This window comes from Eschscholzia californica, unplaced genomic scaffold (genome assembly GCF_041429995.1).
Source record: "Eschscholzia californica isolate CP2 unplaced genomic scaffold, dmEscCali1.0.p SCAF_2, whole genome shotgun sequence".
In the NCBI taxonomy this organism is placed as follows: Eukaryota; Viridiplantae; Streptophyta; class Magnoliopsida; order Ranunculales; family Papaveraceae; genus Eschscholzia; species Eschscholzia californica.
Window position 1 is genome coordinate 61,704,667 of NW_028238309.1, and position 20,656 is coordinate 61,725,322.

The window sequence follows — 20,656 nt, forward strand, 5'->3', positions numbered from 1 at the left end:
ACGAAGCTCTTCGTCGTCGGTCATCTACGAATTCTGAAACACGAAGAAGAGTGAAAAAACGAGAGAAAGTGGGAGGGAAAGAGAGGCAGTGAGAGTGAGAGAGGGAGAAAGATGTAGCTTTAGAGAGAATGAGTGATAGATAAAGCGGGAGACAATGAGAGTTAACGAGAGAAAGAGAGGGATCAAGATGGTGGTGGTGGTGGTCGGGGGGTGGTGGTTGCCGGAGTTGATGATAAAAAAAAGGAGAGATAACAATGAAAGATTTGGAAAAAAAAATGTTTAGGACAATGGCAGTTTAATGGTGACCCTTGCCGACATGGAAAAGAAATTGTGAACACAATCTTATTCTACATAACAATAAAAAATATATTGATCAACTAAAGTTCACCAGTGTTTTTATAAAGTAACGTCAATAACTGGGTTGTGGCCATTTGGTACTGTTTCGTTCCTATACTTTCTAGTCCGGGCAGGGAACGACATGGCATATTGAACACCACTACAATCTGAGTCATTGAGTGTGCATATAATGACCGGGGGTGTCTCTCATATCTTACTCTTAGACATCTCTTCCTGGTCTCGTGAGTACCTCTCATAACCCCAATGGACCTCTCCACCCTAAAGCTTGTGATAAATTATGACCAGTGTTTTGGGAAAATAAGCAAAGTTTTCGGGGCAATAAGTTTTGAGTGGAGACAATTTTTTTTTGTTTCCTCCAAACACTACCCACTTCTTATGTTGCCTTTGATTTTCTTCTTCCACCATCTTCCTTCTTACAACATCAACTCCGACGACCATTATTTTCGGCGACAAAAACTCCGGTCATCCATTTTCCTTCTCTCTCTCTCTCTCTCTCTCTCTCTCTCTTCATCCCTCTCTTTCACATTCTCTCTCTTTCCTCTCTCTTTTTCCTTTATCTTTCCTCTCTTTTTTTTTTCTCAAAATTCCGGCGAAGGGACCATTCCCTTCGCCGGAACTTAGAGATAGAGAGGGAGAAGAGAGATGCAGAGAAGGGAGAGAGAAGAAAGAGATGAGAGAGAGAGACAAGAGAGAGAGAGGAGAGAGATAGAAAGAGGAGAGCGACCGTCGGGCGGTCGTCGGTGGTCGAGGAAGAGAGAGTTGAGAGATAAGGTGCGTTTGGATCGTATTTTTTTTGTTTTCCACCGTCTTCTCCGGAAGCTTTTTTGCTTTCCCCAAAGCGGTGGCCTAAGAGTAATTCTTAGATTTTAGTTAGAATCTAAGATTGATGTTTAAGATTTCGTCCAATAATTCTCTCTTACACTTGTCTTTTCTCCAGTGGTACTCAAAGTTCGTATCATTTTATTATTGTAGCCCGCGAGTTGTGTTATCAAGTCTTAAATCTTAAATGCCGTCTCACGTAACTCTACCTTTCACAGCTCACAGAACAACTTAATTTGACATCTCCGTTTTCTTTTAAATCTATTAACGCCCTCTTTATCTTCTTTTCCCTATTCTACCCTCTTCTATTTCTTTTATAACCAAAACTGCCACTATATTTCTATAGTTTCCATTTCACCTAATATATCGAGTGGGAAAAAAAATCAAATCCGAAAAAGGCATGTAACAAGAAATAAAATTTTAGTTTTAGTGAAAAGGGTGCTTCTAAAGGCACCGGGCCAAAAGGTTGTTAGCATCCGGAAATTTTATTGACTCGGGTCAATAGCCATTGACCCGAGTTCTCTATAAGCACCGGTTTTTAATGTGGGTGACATTCACCTTCATTTGCTTCTTCCATCTTCTTCTTCCAAAATAAAAAGAATACCAATTCATTTTTTATTCAAAACAAAAATCATGTGTGCTCACTGCTCATCTAGATAGTGTAAGTAAAAAAAAATTCATTTTTTCTTGTTTACTTTCTATTCCTGTTAGTAAATACACAAAATTGAAAAGAATGGGTTCACTCTCTTCTTCCTTCTTCACCAAATTTCATCCACAAAATAAACTCATTTTCTCTTCTCTTCCTTCTCATGTTCATATTCATCCCTTCTATATCCCCTTTGTAAATGTAGAAAAAAGATTGCAAGATTCAGAAAGGTAGAGAGAGAGAGAGACGAGAATAAGGGTTTTTAGAGAGAGAAAGATGAAGAAAACCTTGAGAGAAATAGCAGAGGAGCTGGTCATGGTCGAGTTCACGAGAAAGAGAGTGAGGATTGGGATGTTTTTCAAGCCTCAGATCAGCTGATCCGTTTGGCCCTCTTAGGTCCCGGATCAGCTGATCCGTTTGGTCCTCCTAAGTCCCGGATCAGCTGATCCGTTTGGTCCTCCTAGGTCCCGGATCAGCTGATCCGTTTGGTCCTCTTAAGTCCCGGATCAACTGATCCGTTTGGTCCTCTTAAGGCTCGGTCTGGTTCAGTCCGTCCGATAGATTTTGTTTGATTTTGTGATAAACGGATGGAGGTGTTAGGGTTAAGTTGGCTTTGACTGGTGCCTACATAGTTGAACGGTGCTAACAGAGAAACGAGCAGTTGAGCCTGGTGCTAATAGAGATGGATGCTAACAGCCTTTTGGCTTGGTGCCTTTAGAAGCACCCTAGTGAAAATTTCGGTAAGGGTAGAAATAAAAATATTTCGATCGAAATATTTCAAAATTTAAATTCTTGGTATGAAATAGAGAAAGAAATATTTTCATTTGAAAGCATTAGCTCTGACTTTCGTACTACTTCGTTTAAATTTTTCGCACTATTTTATCATTCTCCGTTTTCATTTCGCGACCACTCAATCCTCTCACTCTATGCTCTCTAAGTGGTTCCAACCCTAGACCGACGAGTTTAACATCATTTGTTCGGATCTTGTGTGGGAATTCGAATCTTGCGTGGGAATCCTAAGCCAAGAACCCAATTAAATTTGAGTCCAAAATTTCTTTTCCGCCCTCCTAGTAAAACAATAAGTACTTCTATAACAATAAGAAATCATTATCTAATGAGTTACAATCTTAATTGAAGTACCGAAAATTAACATAGATTTAGATTCATAAAATATCATTTGTTTGTTAAGTCAGACCCAAAATCTAAATCGAATCGTGTCAGATTTCAAACTATTTATTATCGTCCGAGATTTGACTCGAGTGATCTGGATTGAACTTAATAGGTCTATCACGATTAAAAATATAAATTTCAAAAAAATAAAATATATATTTTAGTTTTTTTTTTACGAGACTTATATATATTTTTAGTTAGAATGGGTAATATGTAGAATGGGAAAGGAAGAGGGGGTAAAAATGAGAATGAGATGGGGATTCAAGGAGAATAACGCGGGATCCGGAGGACATCTCAAATGTGGTGGTATTTTTAATTCCTATTTTAATTATTATTATTATTATTTTATTCCTTTTTCTCTCTCTTCTTCTTCTTCCTTTCTCCAATCTGTCACCTCTTTCTTTTTTGCTCTTTTCAGTAACGGAAATATCGTTGCTCTCTGTACACCCCACCTTCTTCCCTTTCTTCCAAACCCCCATTATTTCTCTCTCTCTCTCTCTCTCTCTCTCTCTCTCTATTCATGAACTTATGATCACAACCCATCATCAACTCTATGTTTATGATTCATCATATAAAGCTGATGGGTTTGTAAGCAGATTCAGATTCGAAACAAAAGGTATCCTTTTTTTTTTTCTGATTTTAATTAATGTGAAAACCCAATCAAACAAGCAATATTGATTCATGGGTATATTCAATTTCTTTATTTTATAGATTGAATCTATTCTATATTATATTTATTGATTTGGGTTTTTCTTGTTTTTGTAGGATTTTGATTATAAGATTCTTAGAAATCAATTTCCTTTTTGTTCTTGTAATGGGGATTTCAAAGGATAATGTTCGTGGACTATTTTTGGCATTGTCATCTAGTATTTTTATTGGTTGTAGTTTTATAGTGAAGAAAAAAGGATTACAAAAAGCTGGGGTTAATGGAGTTAGAGCAGGTCTGGTGGTTCTACTGATTCTTTTTTTTTCTTTATCAATTTGGGTTTTTGTTAATTTGGATTGTAATTTAATCTGTTTTTCGATTAGGGTTCTAGTTTTCTTACTTTAACAATTCAATTTTCAGGTTCAGGAGGGCATTCTTACTTGTGGGAACCTATGTGGTGGACTGGGATGTTAACTAGTAAGTCTATGGCAATTTATTCGATTTAAAACTGTTTTTTTTCGACGATATTGAATAGAAAAAGTAGGTTGAATGCTTTGTTAGTGAACATTGTCAACCTCCATTTAGACCTGCATGATTAGGTGATTGATGAAGCTCCGAAATTTAGCTCGGGTAATATCCACTTTCAATCGAGTGAGTGTGATATACCCTTTTTGTGATTATAAATATGACAGGTTTTTAGGTGTTTTGGTTATAACAAGGTGAATGAATCGTCACAATAGTGTGAGGCTTGTCCCTCAGTGTGATTTGTTTTGAGTAGTTTTTGTGATTGAGGTCTTTTAACCGATTGCCGTGTTTGGTTCTTATGTTTTCGATTTCCATGTTTTTGGCAGTGATCGTTGGTGAAATAGCTAATTTTGCTGCATATGCTTATGCTCCTGCGATTCTTGTCACTCCATTGGGAGCTTTAAGTATTATTGTCAGGTAAATATAGCATTCCTTTAGAATACAAGTTTGACGTTAATGTCCGTCAATCCGCCATTCTTCTGTTTCTTTTCAACCTTAATATTTCTTTCCTGCAGTGCAATACTAGCTCATTTTATGTTGGCGGAGAAACTGCACATTTTTGGTGTTCTAGGGTGTGTTCTATGTGTAGTGGGTTCAACTAGTATCGTTTTACATGCTCCAAAAGAAAGGGCGATTCAATCGGTTAAGGAAGTATGGCACTTAGCTACTGAACCAGGTAACTTAAACTTACTAACCATTATTTCTCTCTTTAATGAAGAACTCATTTCATAGATTTGTTATTTAATTTTGAAAATTCCTTTACTTTTTGCAGCTTTTCTTGTTTATGCATGTATCGTATTGGCTATGGTTCTTATTCTCATTTTCCTACTTGTTCCACGTTATGGGCAAAAGAATATGCTAGTATACATTGGAATCTGCTCTCTAATGGGTTCACTTACGGTATGTTTTCGTTTTACAAAGCTTCCAAAATTTGATATAACATTTCCGCTTCTTGTTTCTGATATACCCTTTGACTTTGTGCAGGTTATGAGCGTGAAAGCATTAGGAATTGCTTTGAAGCTAACATTTTCAGGATCTAATCAGTTCATATATTTCCAGACATGGTTTTTTACCGTGGTCGTTATTTGTTCCACCCTCTTGCAGTTGAATTATTTGAATAAGGTAACTGAAACTCAAACCCATGTACTAGAATCATACGGCTGTAGAAATGTCGTTTTTGGGTAAAGAGGCTGTAGCATAACAATCTGCTTCTCGCATCCTCAAAGATCCAAAAAGAGTGTCAGTTCTCGACATTTTATTACTCTATATGTTTGATCTTATGTACTTATAGAGAGTCACCCATTTGGAAAGGGATGAATGATAACAAAACACATTAGTCATCGTTAGAAGGAGTCTACTACTAGGCTTAACTTTCTTCGAAGAAAAGGAAGAGAAGGAAGCGATGTTTTGTGCATTTTCTGATTTAAAGGCTTGGTATAATCAAATTTGCAGGCACTGGACACTTTCAACACTGCTGTCATATCTCCTGTCTACTATGTTATGTTTACGTCTTTCACCATCCTTGCGAGCATTATCATGTTCAAGGTGATCCAACTAACGAATCTCTCCCACTAAATTTTAGTGAATACTTCTGCGAGTATTTCTGATGGTTACTGTTTTATTTTACCAACTGATGAATAACATAAGAATATAAGATCGGAATATGTTATCTATTAGTTCTCGAAAATATCTGTTAGGAATACCTAAACATTTTATTAATTATTTTGTACTTGAAGCTTGTAGTTGCATAGGTTTATGACATTTTGATTACCATTGACCGCTCATAAGATAAAGAAACACATTTGCAAATGTTGAATGACCTTTTCATGCTAGAGCTCATGTCAAAATTAGTAGTTGAAAAGAACATTCATACCTCGGAATATGTTTGATTTCTCGAAAGAGATGAAACCTTTTCCTTCAACTTCCTATGGAAGATCTTCCAGATCGTTAGAGGAACTCCTTAATCTACAACCGAGAATAATAAATAGAAGAACTAGTGATTCTGCCTCCACAGAAAAACTAGTAACTTAAATAAACCTGACATCTTTATTGGTTTGTGCATGTCATAACACATTTTGAGTGCCTTGGTGTTGATAACTTCTCGTGTACTTGCACCATCGTTTTTGCAAGTGCCTTTGTTTTATTAGATTATGACCTAATAAAGGTGATATCTGTCTATGACTGGTACAATGTTTAGTAGATTCAATCCCACTCAGCAACTAGAGTTACTCTACTTTGTGAAGGTATCGGTTAGAGGTAAGCAGCCTAGGTAATACTGGAGTTTAAAAAACCGTTTTTCGCCTCAAGGTGGTTTGCTCTGAAAAAACAAAGTGCCACCTTGAGACGTACGCCTCTAAGCGTAACGGGCATACCCTATCTTTTTTAGAAGAAAAAAGCTGATGCCACATTCATGTATAACAATATAGCATAAGATAGCATTTTTCAGTTTGCTACAACGATACCGTCTTAAGTGTTTAACAAACAAATAAAAATCAGTTTCTTTGCTTCTCGAGTTGCTTAAATGCCTCTATATTTTTTTCGGTCTTTAGATGCGTGTGCTTTGACGTGGCCGACTGAATCGCCTTGAGGCACGACTCGAGGCTTACGCATCTAACGAATTTTAAAACATCATCGGATTCCCCCAGTATCTTACTATGTTAGTTACTTAGAAGTTAGAAGTTTATAGGCAGCCGTGAACAAGCTTTGTGCTTCTTCTTCTAGTCTTTAATGGATCTCAACGATTAATGTCTTCTTAGTTTGCAGTTAAAGAATTCATGGCTGATCTTCTTTTCCTACAAAATTTCAAGCTCTGTAATTATCTCTTCTCTACTGTTTATTCAGGACTGGGACTCGCAAAACGCGTCACAGATTGTAACTGAACTGTGTGGATTTGTAACGATTCTATCGGGAACATTTCTTCTCCACAAGACCAAAGACATGGGTGATAAAGAATCTATCGGACCAACTGTCTTCTCAAGCTCGAGCGAATCACATGTATTCAGTAACACAAATGAACCGCCTGTATTCAGAAGGTCGGAAGAACCACCTGTTTTCAGAAGCGTGAGTGAGCCACCTTCTTTCTCAAGCCCAAACGAACTAACTGTCTTCACAAGCAGGAGCTCTGGATAAGAATCGGTATCATACTTCTAAAATGTTTTCTTTTATCGTCTTTGAGTTATGTCCCGAAGCCAAACGTGCCATCCAGAGTCTACTCGTTCGATCATTTGGAATATGTAGGACATAATTCAAAGACGGTGTTTATACTTTAGATCCACACAGTGCACAAACGATTACTTCCACCAGCAATTTCCTCCACAGAAAGTATCTGAACGAGACGTTTGAAAGAAGTTTCATGCCAAATCTTGGGGTTTGATCTTGTTCTTCCATCACAAACTCATCATACTTAATGATAGATTTTATTTGAGGATTAATTTGTGAATATATTTTTATAACGATTATTAGTTTGAAACGAAGAATCCGAGGAAGTAATAAATACAGGATATTGCAGATTTATTTGGAAGATCGCATTGTTAACACTAGCCAGCAAGCAATGTGTAATATGCCGTTTCTTTGAAGGTTGGAAATCTGAAATCTGAGTCAAAATTTGTGTAAAATTTTTGTCATTTTAGATGCTTTTATCATTCTAACGGAGTTAGATTTTAGAACAAATCTTTATACCCAATGATGTGTTTTCAGATAGTATAAAAACAAGACTGAATGTGGGTACATAAATACATTTACTTAAAAGAAGTAAATGCTTACACGAATTCAAATTATAGTAAATAAACTCGGATTCAGACCTTCAAAAAGAACAACTTTTACTTTCTTAGCCGTTTAATTGTATTTTAAGTACATAAATACATTTTATGTTGGCCCCTCGAAGACGGCTATCACGCACTGAGATGACAGGTTTATGATTTAGTCCCGTTTTAATGTTTCGTCTGCTAAATTTAGCAGACTGTTTATGATGTAGTCCCGTTTAATGCTTACTTTAGCAGACTGTTTATGATGTAGTCCCGTTTAATGCTTCTAGAACTCCTCTCTTAATAAATGAATCAGATGAAGAATAATATAGAGACTGGTGTGGGGTTGAACCTGCGATTTGATTGAACAAAATCCTAGTCCCAAGTCCCCTTGTTTGTCCGGTTACGCATACCAAATCTCATATTCATCTGGATTAGAGATTATTTCAGCAAAGGGGAACCACCCCTTCTCCAGAACAATACACAATGAGAGGGAAGGAGAGGAGAGAGAGGAAGAAATTTACTAATTGCAAGTTGGTGTATTTTGGAGAGTCCGTCATTTTAAGGGTCAAAATGGATTTAAACAAGTTAATTGAAGGGAACGAGACTTTCAAGCTGAGAAAAAGTTCAATTAGACCATCAATACAACGCCCGAATTGTTTCCAACCTTTATTTTTACTCCATTAAGTTGAGTGTCTTACAGTTCAATCACCATTGATAATCAAATGGATGACTCCGACTGTCTTTCCTCTCCCTCAACAGTCCTCGAACCATTGCAAGTCTGAAGTTTGAATCACCAAGGAGTGCCAGGAAATTAGTACCCACAGGAAAAAGACTCCATTTTTCTTTCTTTTCTTGTGAGATTGATCTGTTTCCTCCACTTTTCAGACATCAGTTTCTTCTTCATGTCGTTACTCCGGTGCTGTTTGTTTTTTTTTTATTTTTCAGATTTCAGATGTTTGTTTTTTACATTTAGGTAAATCTGAAATTTCGTCTGAATAGATTACATGTGTGAATGGGATGAATAATGGTTCATTCTTTTCAGACTTCAAAACAAGTCTGAAAATGAAGCCCAACATCTGAAAAGTTACGAAAGACGTATATACCCCTGTTTAAATCTAAAATACAGAACTATATCCATCTTCTTTGTCCTCTTCCACCACCACGACACCACCACCACCACCACACCAAAAAAGCACACCAGCACCACCACACGACAGACCATACCACCACCAAAAACCAAATCGCACCACCACATGACAAATCACACCAAAACGCACCAACACATGACAGACAACACCACATCGCACCACCACATCGAACCACCAAATCGCACCACCACATGACCAATCTTTGGTTGTAAAGTAATAGAACTACAACTGTTCTTACCTACTAGCATTCGCCATTGTTAGGTTCACAGCTAGAAACAAAAAGGGAGAAAACTCAGCTTGGGGTTTGTAGTAATGGTGTTAGAGAGAGAAAGGGGAGAGGGGAAATAGAAGAAATCTGAGATTGGGGTTATGGGTAATGGCGTTAGAGAGAGAAAGGGAAGGGGGCAGGAAGGAGTTTTGCCTTTTGGATTTAAGAGAGTAGGGTTTTGTGAGTCTTAAGTGTTTTGTTTGGTAAAAATATCATATAGGGGTATAACTGACAAAATTTTAATTGGGACTTTATAGTTCAAATTTAAAAAACAAACATCTTATTTGTAAAATAATTAAGCCAATTCAGATTCAGCCAGTTTAGGTCAGAAAATTCAGATTTAGACATTTCAGATTCAGACATAAATAAAAAAACAAACAGCACCTCCATCTCTATGGTCTCTCAGAAAAATGAAACTAAGAAATGAAAGTTGAGGAAAATAAACGATAAAGATGAAACATTGAGCCAGTAACTTGTTAGGGTTTTCTTTCAACGGGTTGTCCGTAAAGGTGCATGGCTGGCCTGGGCGTAGAGCTCACCCTGGACCTGGTTCAGGCAGCCAGTCAGCCCGGTCGATCTATCTATCTACAAGCTCGAGCTGGGGTAGCATAAAACAGTAGTAACAGATGGGGCATTTCTCCAAATATTCACCATCTTCCATTTCTGAAGGGAAGTATCAAAGTCTCGAAGATGCCACTACGACATATTATTCCAAAGACAAAAATGACAGCAATTTAAAAGCCAAAAACAGAGACAAATAAGCTGATCTGTAAAAATTACTTCAAAGAGTAACTAAAACTGCAAATTACATATAAGTTATCACCGGTTATTAATTTTTTATGAATTCGATCCACTAATCTTTGAGGAACAAGTACATGGTTGAAGACGAACACTGAGCTTTATATTGTTCTAATACCTCACTTGCTTCTAATCAAATCAAGTCTATATGAAATCTTGCTAAATAGACCATTAACATATAAATATAATAATAAGGTCTTCACAAGTACTAGCCTGAATAAGAACACTTTGGAATTGCTGTAAATTTGGCAAAGTTTGGGGCGTGAAATGAAAACTGCGTATTCTTGCTTCTATGGTTCAAACTAGAGGATTCAACTTATAAACAATTACCTCTTAGAGACCAAAGTTGCATGCCTGCACGAATTCCATGTCATAATCAACGTATTTTGTCCAGAGAGGTCGGAACTGGTTCATGGCAATATCTAGCCACGGTTTCATGTTTCCGTTGAAGTGTACGACTGCAGCATTTCGAATCTCATCCATGCTAATACTTGGATTATAACCAAGACCAAGCACATGCCATGATTTGTCCAACGGCTTTGTTGTTGAGTAAAATGTGATTAGACCGGGTGGTAACGTTCCCAATTTCCACAAGGTTCGATTTTCATTCTGCAAAATGAGCATATTTTGTTCAATAAAAGAACATACATAACCATTGTGTATTTGTGTTATATCTATTTATCTTACCATGAGGAGGAGAGTAGACATAAACTACAAGACAGAGAGGCTACTATGCCCTCACATCATTCCCATGTAGCATGGATATTCTTTTTTAGTATTTTTGACGTGTCTGATCATGTCAAGAATGGATACTCAGGTATTTTAGTCAGATACCCGTACTCAGATACTTGTACTCAGTTTAGTGAATATAACGAGAGATTTTGTATGTAAATCTTGCGGGTACTTGCATATAATCATTTTAGGATCATAAAATACCACTCTAAGTTTAACTTGTTTCAGTGACTTACTAAACTAAATATTGTAAGCGAAAAAAGAAAGCGAAGGACCTAATAATTAACAGAAGATATATGTGTACGACCATATCCCAGTTTTGGACTCTTTTCCTGTGGTTATTTGCCTCGTATATATGTCAGGTACCAACACTCGTACCTTATATAGCATAATTGTAAAAAAATCCATTTTCTTGATGAGGTAGAAAATAGTAGGAAAGTTGTCTACAGATTATAGTGAAATTCAATTATATATACTAGTGATGACACAAATACAAGCACAGATGCGGAGATGTGGCCTAGTACTGAAAAAATTGTGGATTGGAGAGATTTCTCATAACATAATTTTTTTTCCAAATTGTTGAGTACAGCAATCATGCATATCCTATATACCCAAATCAGTAAAGAAAATTGCAATAACAAGACATTAGGCATGTATGAGAAACGTATCATTTACAAGTCAAACATGGAAAACACAAAATGCTGATACCATAATAAATTCAAAAGGGTGAGTAAGTGGATTAGACTCTATCTAGAAAGAAATCAAAGAACGCTTTTGGAACTTTACGGTATTGCCCTCATTCTTAGTGGCAATAAAAACGCTTTAGCGACATTTTTTATGACAAAGATGAGTCATGGGACTAATTACCTTAGTGGAAAAGTTCTACTTATAGAAACAAAAGTTAGTGCTGTCCTATGTCGAAATAAATAGGACCAGCAGCTCTTAAAATGCACTAACTAGGTCCGAGCCCTATGAAATTCAACAAAGACCAACCTGTTATACACTGAGGTTGTAAGTATATCATCTCTCTATTTGTACATCGTAAATTCGGTTTTTCGACTAATAGTTAAGAAACCATACAATATAAATTAACATATAAACCTCAAATAAGATGGGAGGGGAAGTAAATCTTACCAGATTCTGCCAGTAATGGTACTGTTCCGTACATTTTTCCCTTCTCCAAGCATCAAGATCAAAGAAATTCATTCCATAAGCCCATCCACACGCCTTAGGACTAAAATTTTCCTTAATCAGAGGATGTGAGAAATTCATATACTGCCAATACCGATGAAAAGACCCGAAACAAGTTTCAACAGCTCCATTAACTTTACCATCCATATCTATCCTCCACAACCCAGTTAAATCCCTCTGAACAACAACATCATCATCCAAGAACAAAATACGGTGCAACTTCGGGTACATTTCCGGCAAGTAAAACCTAAGATGGTTCAACATGGAAAGATACTTAGGGTTTCTGAATTTCATATTTGTTGTATCCTTTGTTGCATTCTCGAGTTTGTTCTCAAAGTAAAACTTCTGTAAATTTGCAGATTCAAGTTGCCTCAACACAGGAACATAAGAAGAGTTCAAAAATTTGTAGTCTTCTACTGCTTTAACTTCGACATGAGCTCCGTTATAATCCCTCATTTTGAACATAACTTTCATTGCACCAAGATTCATCTTGTCGGTAACGACATGAAAAACGTGTTTCCAGGGTTCTTTAGAATTCTTTACTGCCGAATTAACAACTACAGATGCAGCAATCACATTATCAGAGAAAATAGCATAATGATAGAGATTAGGGTCTTCTAATTCAGGTGGAAGAGATTGATCATCTTCTGAGTACTTCTCTGGATGAGCAATAAGTTCTTCCATTAATCTCATAGCAAGACAATGTATACTCTTAGGAATCGATTTCGCAGCAATTAAACTTGAAAAAGCCCCTTGTTTCTTAGCTTTCGCAAGCTGCTCATTCACAGCGAAGATTGTGTCCTTCAATTTCTGGATCTTGAGTTGATTATCAAATGATTCTTTTGCTTCAGCAATAACTTGCCGTGTTACTTTAATCCGTTCTTTCACTTCTTTCTCAAATTGACGAAGATCAGATTCGTTAATTGAAACACTCTCAGAGTTAAAAAGAGATTGATAAGAAGGTTTTGAGATCAGATCTGAGTAATTACGAGCAAGATCTGCAAAAAGTCTCAACTGCTTCGAATTCTCAAGTTTTAATTTACGAGCGTAAGAAGCGTAAGCAAGAACAAGAGATCTATGATCATCTGCTTGTTTTCTAATCTGATCCATTCTTGGCTTTAATGGATCTGTTTTCATAGCTAAAACAGATCTCCGAGTAGATCTAACGCCCTAAATTACAACACAATCAACGAAACAAACTAAAAACTTCAAGTTCATTTAAAAAACAAAACTAAAAATTCGATAAATGTAGTAATAATAAGTGGATAATTTTACTTACCAGATTAAGATCCGACGATTCGGATTCGGAAACGAAGAACATAAAGAGAAATAACGATAGAGCAATTCCGAAGAGGAGGAATAATCTGTAAGATAAGATGAAACTTCTAATACCGCCATTATTGTTTCTCTCTGATGACGGTAACGATCTGGAATTCCGACGAATAGAGTTCGTCATTTCTAGAGAGAGAAAGAGAGAGTGGAAGATGAAGAGAGAGAAACTACACAAGAGACATCTACAGATTCTACACAGTAGAGAGAGAGAGAGAGAGAGAGAGAGAGAGAGAGAGAGAGAGAGAGAGAGAGAGAGAGAGAGTGTGTGAAAATTGTTTTCTGAAGCAACAAAAGAAAGAAAACGAGTGTTCTCTTTTCAGAGGAGGAATGGCTGGAAGTGATCTTTATATACTTTATTTGGTTAACACCGTTCTACGCGGAAGAAAAGACGGTAACCAACCGAACAAAAGCCGGGCTTCCCGTACGTGCAAATCACACGAATATTTATTTACACCTTGTTTAGGTGTTGTCGGTCGGGGAGTGACTGGGGTAGGGGAAGGATAAATTTATGAACAAAGATCATCTTCTTCTTCTCTAAATCTAAATAACTGACATCTTCGATTTCATTATTGAAACAATCGATTAGTTTTTTTATGTCTATAAGAAACTTAAGTTGTCACTTCAGCCATTGAGATTTGTTTATGCCGTAGTGACTAGTTTTTCTAGACAGAGAAAATAAAAATGTTTAGAGTTTTGATTTTCTTCGTTACGACATTATTAGTGACCATAAACACTAGAATTTTGATGTTCTTCATAGCATTATTATCAGTGATCGTAAAAATTATTGGTTGGAATATATTAGGTTTTGAAGTTTTGAAGTTGATTTTTTTTCTTCATTTTGGATTATCTCGCATTTGCAAATTGCGAAACCAGTTTGCAATATTTCGTAAACCTATTTTGCGTCTGCAAATTGAATTTGAGTTATTTACAAGTTCAGTTTGCATTTATAAATCGAGTTTGCGAGATTTGCCTAATTCGAAAAAAAACGTCATTTTCTATTGTGTGCATGTTCTTTTAGAAAAATGTATTGAAAGTGGATCTTGTTAGAAAGACCATAAAAAATCTTCTTAAATATACTAGTTTAAATAAAAAAAAGTAAAAAAGTTAGTTCGGCAATGCAGAAATCTCTCTTCTTAATGAAGTTAAACTTTGATTTGATTTTAAAGTTAGTATTTTTGGCTTTTCGACTAAATTAAATTGCTTATGATTGGGCCCTCTAATTCTTCCTTTGCAGTCAATGTATGAGGTCCTTTGGCCCTGGGGATCCGAAGCGAAACTTTGTCTGCTTGCATTCGAGGGCCGATTCTGGTTAGAGGGAAAATAGTGGTGGTAGGAGAGCAAGACATAGAAAAACAAGAAGAAACAAAGAAGAAAGAGATAGTGGAAAGAGTGATGACGGAAATGGTAGTGGTGGTAGTGGCCAAAGATGGAATAAATGAGAAAGAATAATAAATTTTGTTGTCTGAGGCTGAAAGAATCTAATAAAATTTCATTTTTTTTTACCTCAAAATGACGCTAAATCCGGACCATTTCGCTTACCTCGGCGAATAAGATCTGGGGTGTTGATTATTATGAAGTTTTTGCACCTGTAGTAAGACTTAATACTATTTGTTCTTACCTTTAAGCATACTCTTTGCCATCTCAACATTTGTTCTATACATCTCGTATATACATCATTGTACAATCAAGAAATTGGAGTATGACACAAAGAATTACTATGAGGTTGGGATTCGGCATAGTCCATGGAAGTTTTGGTTTAGGACGCCTCCTAAGTTGGTTCTAATGTTCCTTATACTTTTGGCCTCATAGGAGATCTTGGTCAAAGTTACGATTCAAATAAAACACTTGGCCTTTACGAATCAAACCATGCCAAAAGACAAACGGTCTTGTTTGTTGTCGACCTCTCATATGCAGATAACTATCCCTTCCATGATAATGTGAGATGGGATACATGAGGAAGGTTAGTCGAGAGTGGTTTCGTTCCTGAACATGGGGAAATTGTGCCCTTGAAGCCTTTTAAGAGACGTTACCATGTTCCGTATAAAGCATCTGGTAGCACCGCTCCATTATGGTACTAGCTCCATTAAGCGAGCTTCTGCATACATCATTGCCCTATCTTCATACTCGACGTATGAAAAATATACGCCTCAATTCAAATGGCTTGAGGAGGAGTTCCCGAATGTGAATAGGAATGAAACACCATGGTTGATTGTTTTAATGCATTCACCATGGTATAACAGCTTCAACTATCATTACATGGAAGGTGAAACTATGCGATTAATGTATGAAACATGGTTTGTTAAATACAAGGTTGATGTTGTATTCGCCGGTCATGTTCATGCCTATGAAAGATCTTAACGTGTTTCAAACATCATGTATAACATAGTAAATGGTGTGTGTAGTCCAGTGAAGGATCAATCTGCTCCTATATATATACATCACCATTGGTGATGGAGGTTACCTAGAAGGATTAGCAACCAAGGTGACAACACCACAACGGAAGTACTCAGCTTATCATGAAGCTAGTTTTGGTCATGCAATTTTCAAAATTAAAACTCAAACACATGCATATTATAGTTTTTTTTTTGTTGAAGGACATGCATATTATAGTTGACATCGAGATGGTGTATCTACAACTGCTAATTCCTTATATGTTTTCAATAGATACGTACGGGCACCTGTGGATGAATCTACAGTAGCTAGTTCATGATTATGTAGTCCACAAACTATACTTGTATTCTGATTTATCGAATTATGTTTTTCATCTCAATATTTTTAATAATACATCGAGCTTCGATTCAAAAAAACAAAGGGTTATTTAGTAAAGACCCCCCAGTTATTTAGCTATATTAGGGAACCACCCCCAAAATGATTATGCTTTAGGAGTTACCCCCCATTCTCTATTTTTCCGTCAAAAGCCCGTTATGTTGCAAGCGTGCCAGTCACGTGTGTTTCTTTTGACGATTTTGCCCTTCCCAGCTACCGTTTGAAATATATACCAAAACCACCCCTCTCTTTCCCAACGGTCGTATGAATCCTTATTTCTATATAAACCCATCTTTTGGTTGTGTTTTAAAACGATTTCTTACCCCAAATCAATCAAAGACAGTGGTACAACGAATGGGAGGAGGTGTTAAAAGGGAAGAAACGAACCAGGTAAGCCATTACTGGTCTTCATCAGCAAAACTATAATGGGAGTCCTTCCCTAAATAGTTGATTTACAGTGGGGGTCCTTCACTAAATGTCATATTATTCATGTTTTTACAGGAAATGAGCTGCCAAATTTGTGAGGTCAAAGCACATGAAGCCTTCAATTGTCCATTTATGTACTCAGCATGTACAAATGCAATATGTGGTGGCATTCGAAAAGTTTTGGAATCAACTAATACTCTAAAACATGGATTGAAATCAGTGAAAGCACTAAACAGTAACTACTAAAATCCTTAAACCCTCTATTAATGGATTCAAGTTGTGCAAACCTAAATGGTAAACAAAAACTGTAATGTCAACTCATATAAGAACACAGTAATTAGGGTTAACAACATGGTAACTAATCTGTGAAGTATGTTCATCTGGAATCGAATGAAACAAAAAACGAAATTCAGGTTTAGATACTTACAACCCACTTCCAGATGAACCTTCTGCCATTAGAGGGAGAAATCAGAGTTGAATACTTGCAAACCCCTTTGAATCTCCTTCGATTTATGGTTGCAATCGAAAAAAAACTAGGATTTCCACGTTTGGGACGACTCAGAAACTCTTCTCTCTCCTTTCCCGCGTTTCCACCCAAAAATGGGTAGTTGAGGGAGACTTAAATGATAATAAAAAACTCGGAACCGTTGATCTGGATGGAGGGTAAGATCGTCAAAAGAAACACACGTGACTCGCACGCTTGCAACATAACGGGCTTTTGACGGAAAATAGAGAATACGGGGTAAACCCTAACAAAAATGATGCTATGCCCGGTGCCAATCCCGGGTGAAACCCGGTGCGCTGACTTGGCGCGGCCAACCGGGCATTGCATCTAACGTGGAATAATTGCTAGGGAGTGATTTCATCGATTTCGGATAAGGTCCCTGAAATTTTGATTAATTATAATGATGGGCTTATCATAAAAAAGAGGATTAAACCCATTCAGCGCAAAAACAGCAGCACCTCGGCTCTCTCTTAAGCTACTTCATTTTCTTCTCCTAAGGTTTCTATTTTCTTGATTCAAGTATGAATCCGGAGGTGCCGTTCTTCTTTCACCTCTTTAGAGAGTTCTTAGGGAAACTAGTAACTGATCAATCTCCTTCAATCTAATACACCCTCTGATGTTGAAAGGAAATCACCACCCAGGGCTTCATCAGATCTGATCGAGAGGTGAGTAAGGTTTTGTTTTTCTTCTTCTCTCTCTCTCTCTCTCTCTCTCTACAAACCATTAGGTTTCAGTGGACTTTCTCTATCTCTTTACAAACCATATAAAAGCATCTAATTTCAGAAATCATCTCAGCTAGGGTTCAAGGTTCTATCGTTTCCTATTTGTCTACTCACCAAGATGGTTTACTACCTAATAATTACCCATTTCCTGTAGTCTTTTAAGGCTTGTTCTCGGTTTTATGGAATTGAGGAAGGTAAATGAATCTATACAGATGTTTTTAAAACTGGGTTTGAATCTGTGTTGGAAATACTTTGATACATCTATTTTGTGCTTGTGGTGTTGTTGATAGTGCAAGGAAGGTGTTTGATAAAATGTGTGAGAGAGATACAATTGCTTAACAAATAGTTGATTTCATGTGCATTTCAGTGAAAGAGTTCTGTCTATTGGAGTCAGTGATTATGCAGGAATGTGAAAGGATCTTTTTGTTTTTGTGCATTCGAATTCAACAAGAACGTTATATCTCTTTTGTGACGTTGTTATAATGCCCAATACTTTTGATGTTGCAGGAATACGTGATGAGACCTAAAAGACTCTTGGACCTAAGGATCAGGCTACAGAAAAACTTGGAGCCTAGCTTGCAAGGACACTTGGACCTGAAGGATCATAACCACACAAGGCAACTGTTTTTGGTGACACAATTGGAGACCCATTTAAGGATACATCTGGCCCATCAGTCAACACCCTCATTAGGCTAATGACGTTGAAAGAGAGAAGGTGTTTGTTGAATTGGAAGAAGCTCAAATTCAACCAAATGTGTTTACTTATAGTATAGTTTCGATGTGTTATGTCGAAATGTCCAGATTTCTGATTCTTTTAAGTCGTATAAGATCACTTCACTGTATTTTCACTGTTATTACAATACTAAATTTTGTTTAAGTTTCTAAATTACAATCTAAGCAACTTGCCTTTTTAATATGAACTCAGTTTTTGCTGGAAGAGTATTTATGGTTCTTTGTTAAGTGATTGAACTCAAATGGTATGTTTATAACAGGTAGCATTTCCACTGAAAAATGGGTATATGATATAAACATACTTCAGTTTCGAACTAAATCTTGTGAAGGTGACCACCTGACTTAGGTCAGCGTGAACAGGAATTTAACAGTAGTAAGTTCAATATATCTTATATGTTTAGGGGAGACGGCCCATAGCAAGATGGTATTTCCCACCTGATGTTGATTGTAGACTCTCCTCTCTACCTTCTGATTGCAAGAGTCTTGTTATTTGGATCATTGAAGCCAAGGTAAATAACACAGTTAGAATGGCCAAAGATTGGACTTGACTAAGAATCTCTTCCCTAGGAACCTGGAATCTCAACCTTAGCAACCAAAAATCATTGGAAGAGACATAAATCAACAAGATACAAACTATTTCATGCCAAAACCCATTTCATGTTACAGTACAAGATCAATTTACAGTTTACCTTAACAACCAAGAAGTTTGACAAAATAAAGTTCTATGGATATACATGACTACTTCATGCCAATACTCATTCATGCTACAGTACAAGATCAAATTACACCACAAAACTAAACAAATAAGTTTTATAAGATTCCAGCTTCAACGACATGAATTTTCCAGCAATGGGGCTTATTTCATTGTCTCCTCTAGTAGACGCCTCCGGTATGTCATACACAACCTTGATTGAGAGCTCAAATTGCATTCGAATAACCATACACAACCACAAATCCTCTACTACCTCTATGTTTCAGTTAGTCGAGCCATCGTCTGCAAATCAGTATCCTGAGCAAAACAAAATAATGCATGAGATTACATCGCCTATTGAACTAATAGAACCGCTTAATCCTAAACTTAACCAATATGATGTAATTAAAACAATAGTAAGAGCAAAATTTAGCCTAATAAACCACTTGGAACTACACCACAATCATCTAATTTCTTGATCTGAAACGGATAAAGACTTGCAAAGTTTAGTCATAAATATGATCTTAACTCATCAAATAGGAATAGAATTGATTGAACAATGAAGAATAAGACTTACGAATAGAATTGATTTCATTTTTTTTGGCCAATACCTTTCTGTTTCGGTTAGTCGAGCCATCGCAGGCAAAACAATATCGTAAGATTGAAACCACATATAACATGACATTAGACCCTGTTTGAGAACACTGATAACATATATGTTAATCAAAATTTCAGAACATATAATCAAAGAAATTTGTCGCAAATTGATCAAATCTAGATATCAATTTAGGGCAAAATCAGGCCAATTTCCAAAATTTGAGAACACTAATAACATATAGTAACATATAATCAAAATTTCAGAACATATAACCAAAGAAATTTATTGAAAATTCATCACATCACAAATCTAGATACCAATTTAGGGCAAAATCAGACTAATTTCTACAATTTCAGAACACTCATAACATATAGTAACATATAATCAAAATTTTAGAACATATAATCAAAATTTCAGAACATATAATACATTTAGGGCAAAACCAAGTTATTGTTAAGAGAAAATCGAGCTTCAACTTGTCCCAATTCGAGCTTAGGTTTAAAGAGAGAGAGAGAGAGATTTTAAGATAGAAATTTGAGAGAAATCGAGTGAAGAAGGGTTTTCAACCTTACCTGATCTTGGTTGGCTGTTGATTTTGAAGCCAAAAACCAGTTGAAATCGAGTGAAGATGGGGAAGAAATCGAGTGATGATGGGTTTTGAACCTTACCTGATGATGCTTTGGCTGTTGAAATCGAGTGAAGAGGGGGAAGAAATCGAGTGCTTTTGCGTTTTGCCCTAAATTACTATATGAGATTCTGACCAAAATCAAATCCCGTGCTTTGATAGATAAAGTCCTCAACGATGAAAGTATAAAATATGAGGGACTAAAAGTTGAAA

General features: G+C 36.5%; 2 protein-coding genes, 2 long non-coding RNA genes and 1 pseudogene across 4 annotated transcripts; 3 read left to right on the forward strand and 2 right to left on the reverse strand.

Moving 5' to 3' along the window:
• Positions 1 to 3,288: 3,288 nt before the first annotated feature.
• LOC147559963 (putative magnesium transporter NIPA2) lies at positions 3,289 to 7,777 on the forward strand. Its single transcript, XM_086661931.1, has 9 exons — positions 3,289 to 3,608; positions 3,758 to 3,933; positions 4,059 to 4,115; positions 4,490 to 4,580; positions 4,679 to 4,839; positions 4,936 to 5,063; positions 5,148 to 5,285; positions 5,616 to 5,708; positions 7,005 to 7,777. Exons 2-9 carry the CDS (start codon positions 3,807 to 3,809, stop codon positions 7,290 to 7,292), a joined length of 1,083 nt encoding a protein of 360 aa, XP_086518057.1. The 5' UTR covers positions 3,289 to 3,608; positions 3,758 to 3,806; the 3' UTR covers positions 7,293 to 7,777.
• Positions 7,778 to 10,075: 2,298 nt separating this feature from the next.
• Positions 10,076 to 14,187, reverse strand: QUA1 (Nucleotide-diphospho-sugar transferases superfamily protein). The gene is made up of 3 exons (XM_086661932.1): positions 13,326 to 14,187; positions 11,990 to 13,216; positions 10,076 to 10,732 (listed from the first exon to the last, which is right to left on the reverse strand). The coding sequence occupies exons 1-3, from the start codon at positions 13,500 to 13,502 to the stop codon at positions 10,457 to 10,459; spliced, it is 1,680 nt and encodes a 559-aa protein (XP_086518058.1). The 5' UTR covers positions 13,503 to 14,187; the 3' UTR covers positions 10,076 to 10,456.
• A 428-nt stretch (positions 14,188 to 14,615) lies between these two features.
• Positions 14,616 to 15,992, forward strand: LOC147559965 (purple acid phosphatase 2 pseudogene; annotated as a pseudogene).
• A 1,505-nt stretch (positions 15,993 to 17,497) lies between these two features.
• LOC147559966 (uncharacterized) lies at positions 17,498 to 18,711 on the forward strand. The gene is made up of 2 exons (XR_015234703.1): positions 17,498 to 17,740; positions 18,305 to 18,711. It is a non-coding gene; the product is annotated as an uncharacterized LOC147559966 (long non-coding RNA).
• Positions 18,712 to 19,165: 454 nt separating this feature from the next.
• On the reverse strand, positions 19,166 to 20,576 carry LOC147559967 (uncharacterized). The gene is made up of 3 exons (XR_015234704.1): positions 20,391 to 20,576; positions 19,832 to 19,924; positions 19,166 to 19,538 (listed from the first exon to the last, which is right to left on the reverse strand). It is a non-coding gene; the product is annotated as an uncharacterized LOC147559967 (long non-coding RNA).
• Positions 20,577 to 20,656: the final 80 nt, after the last annotated feature.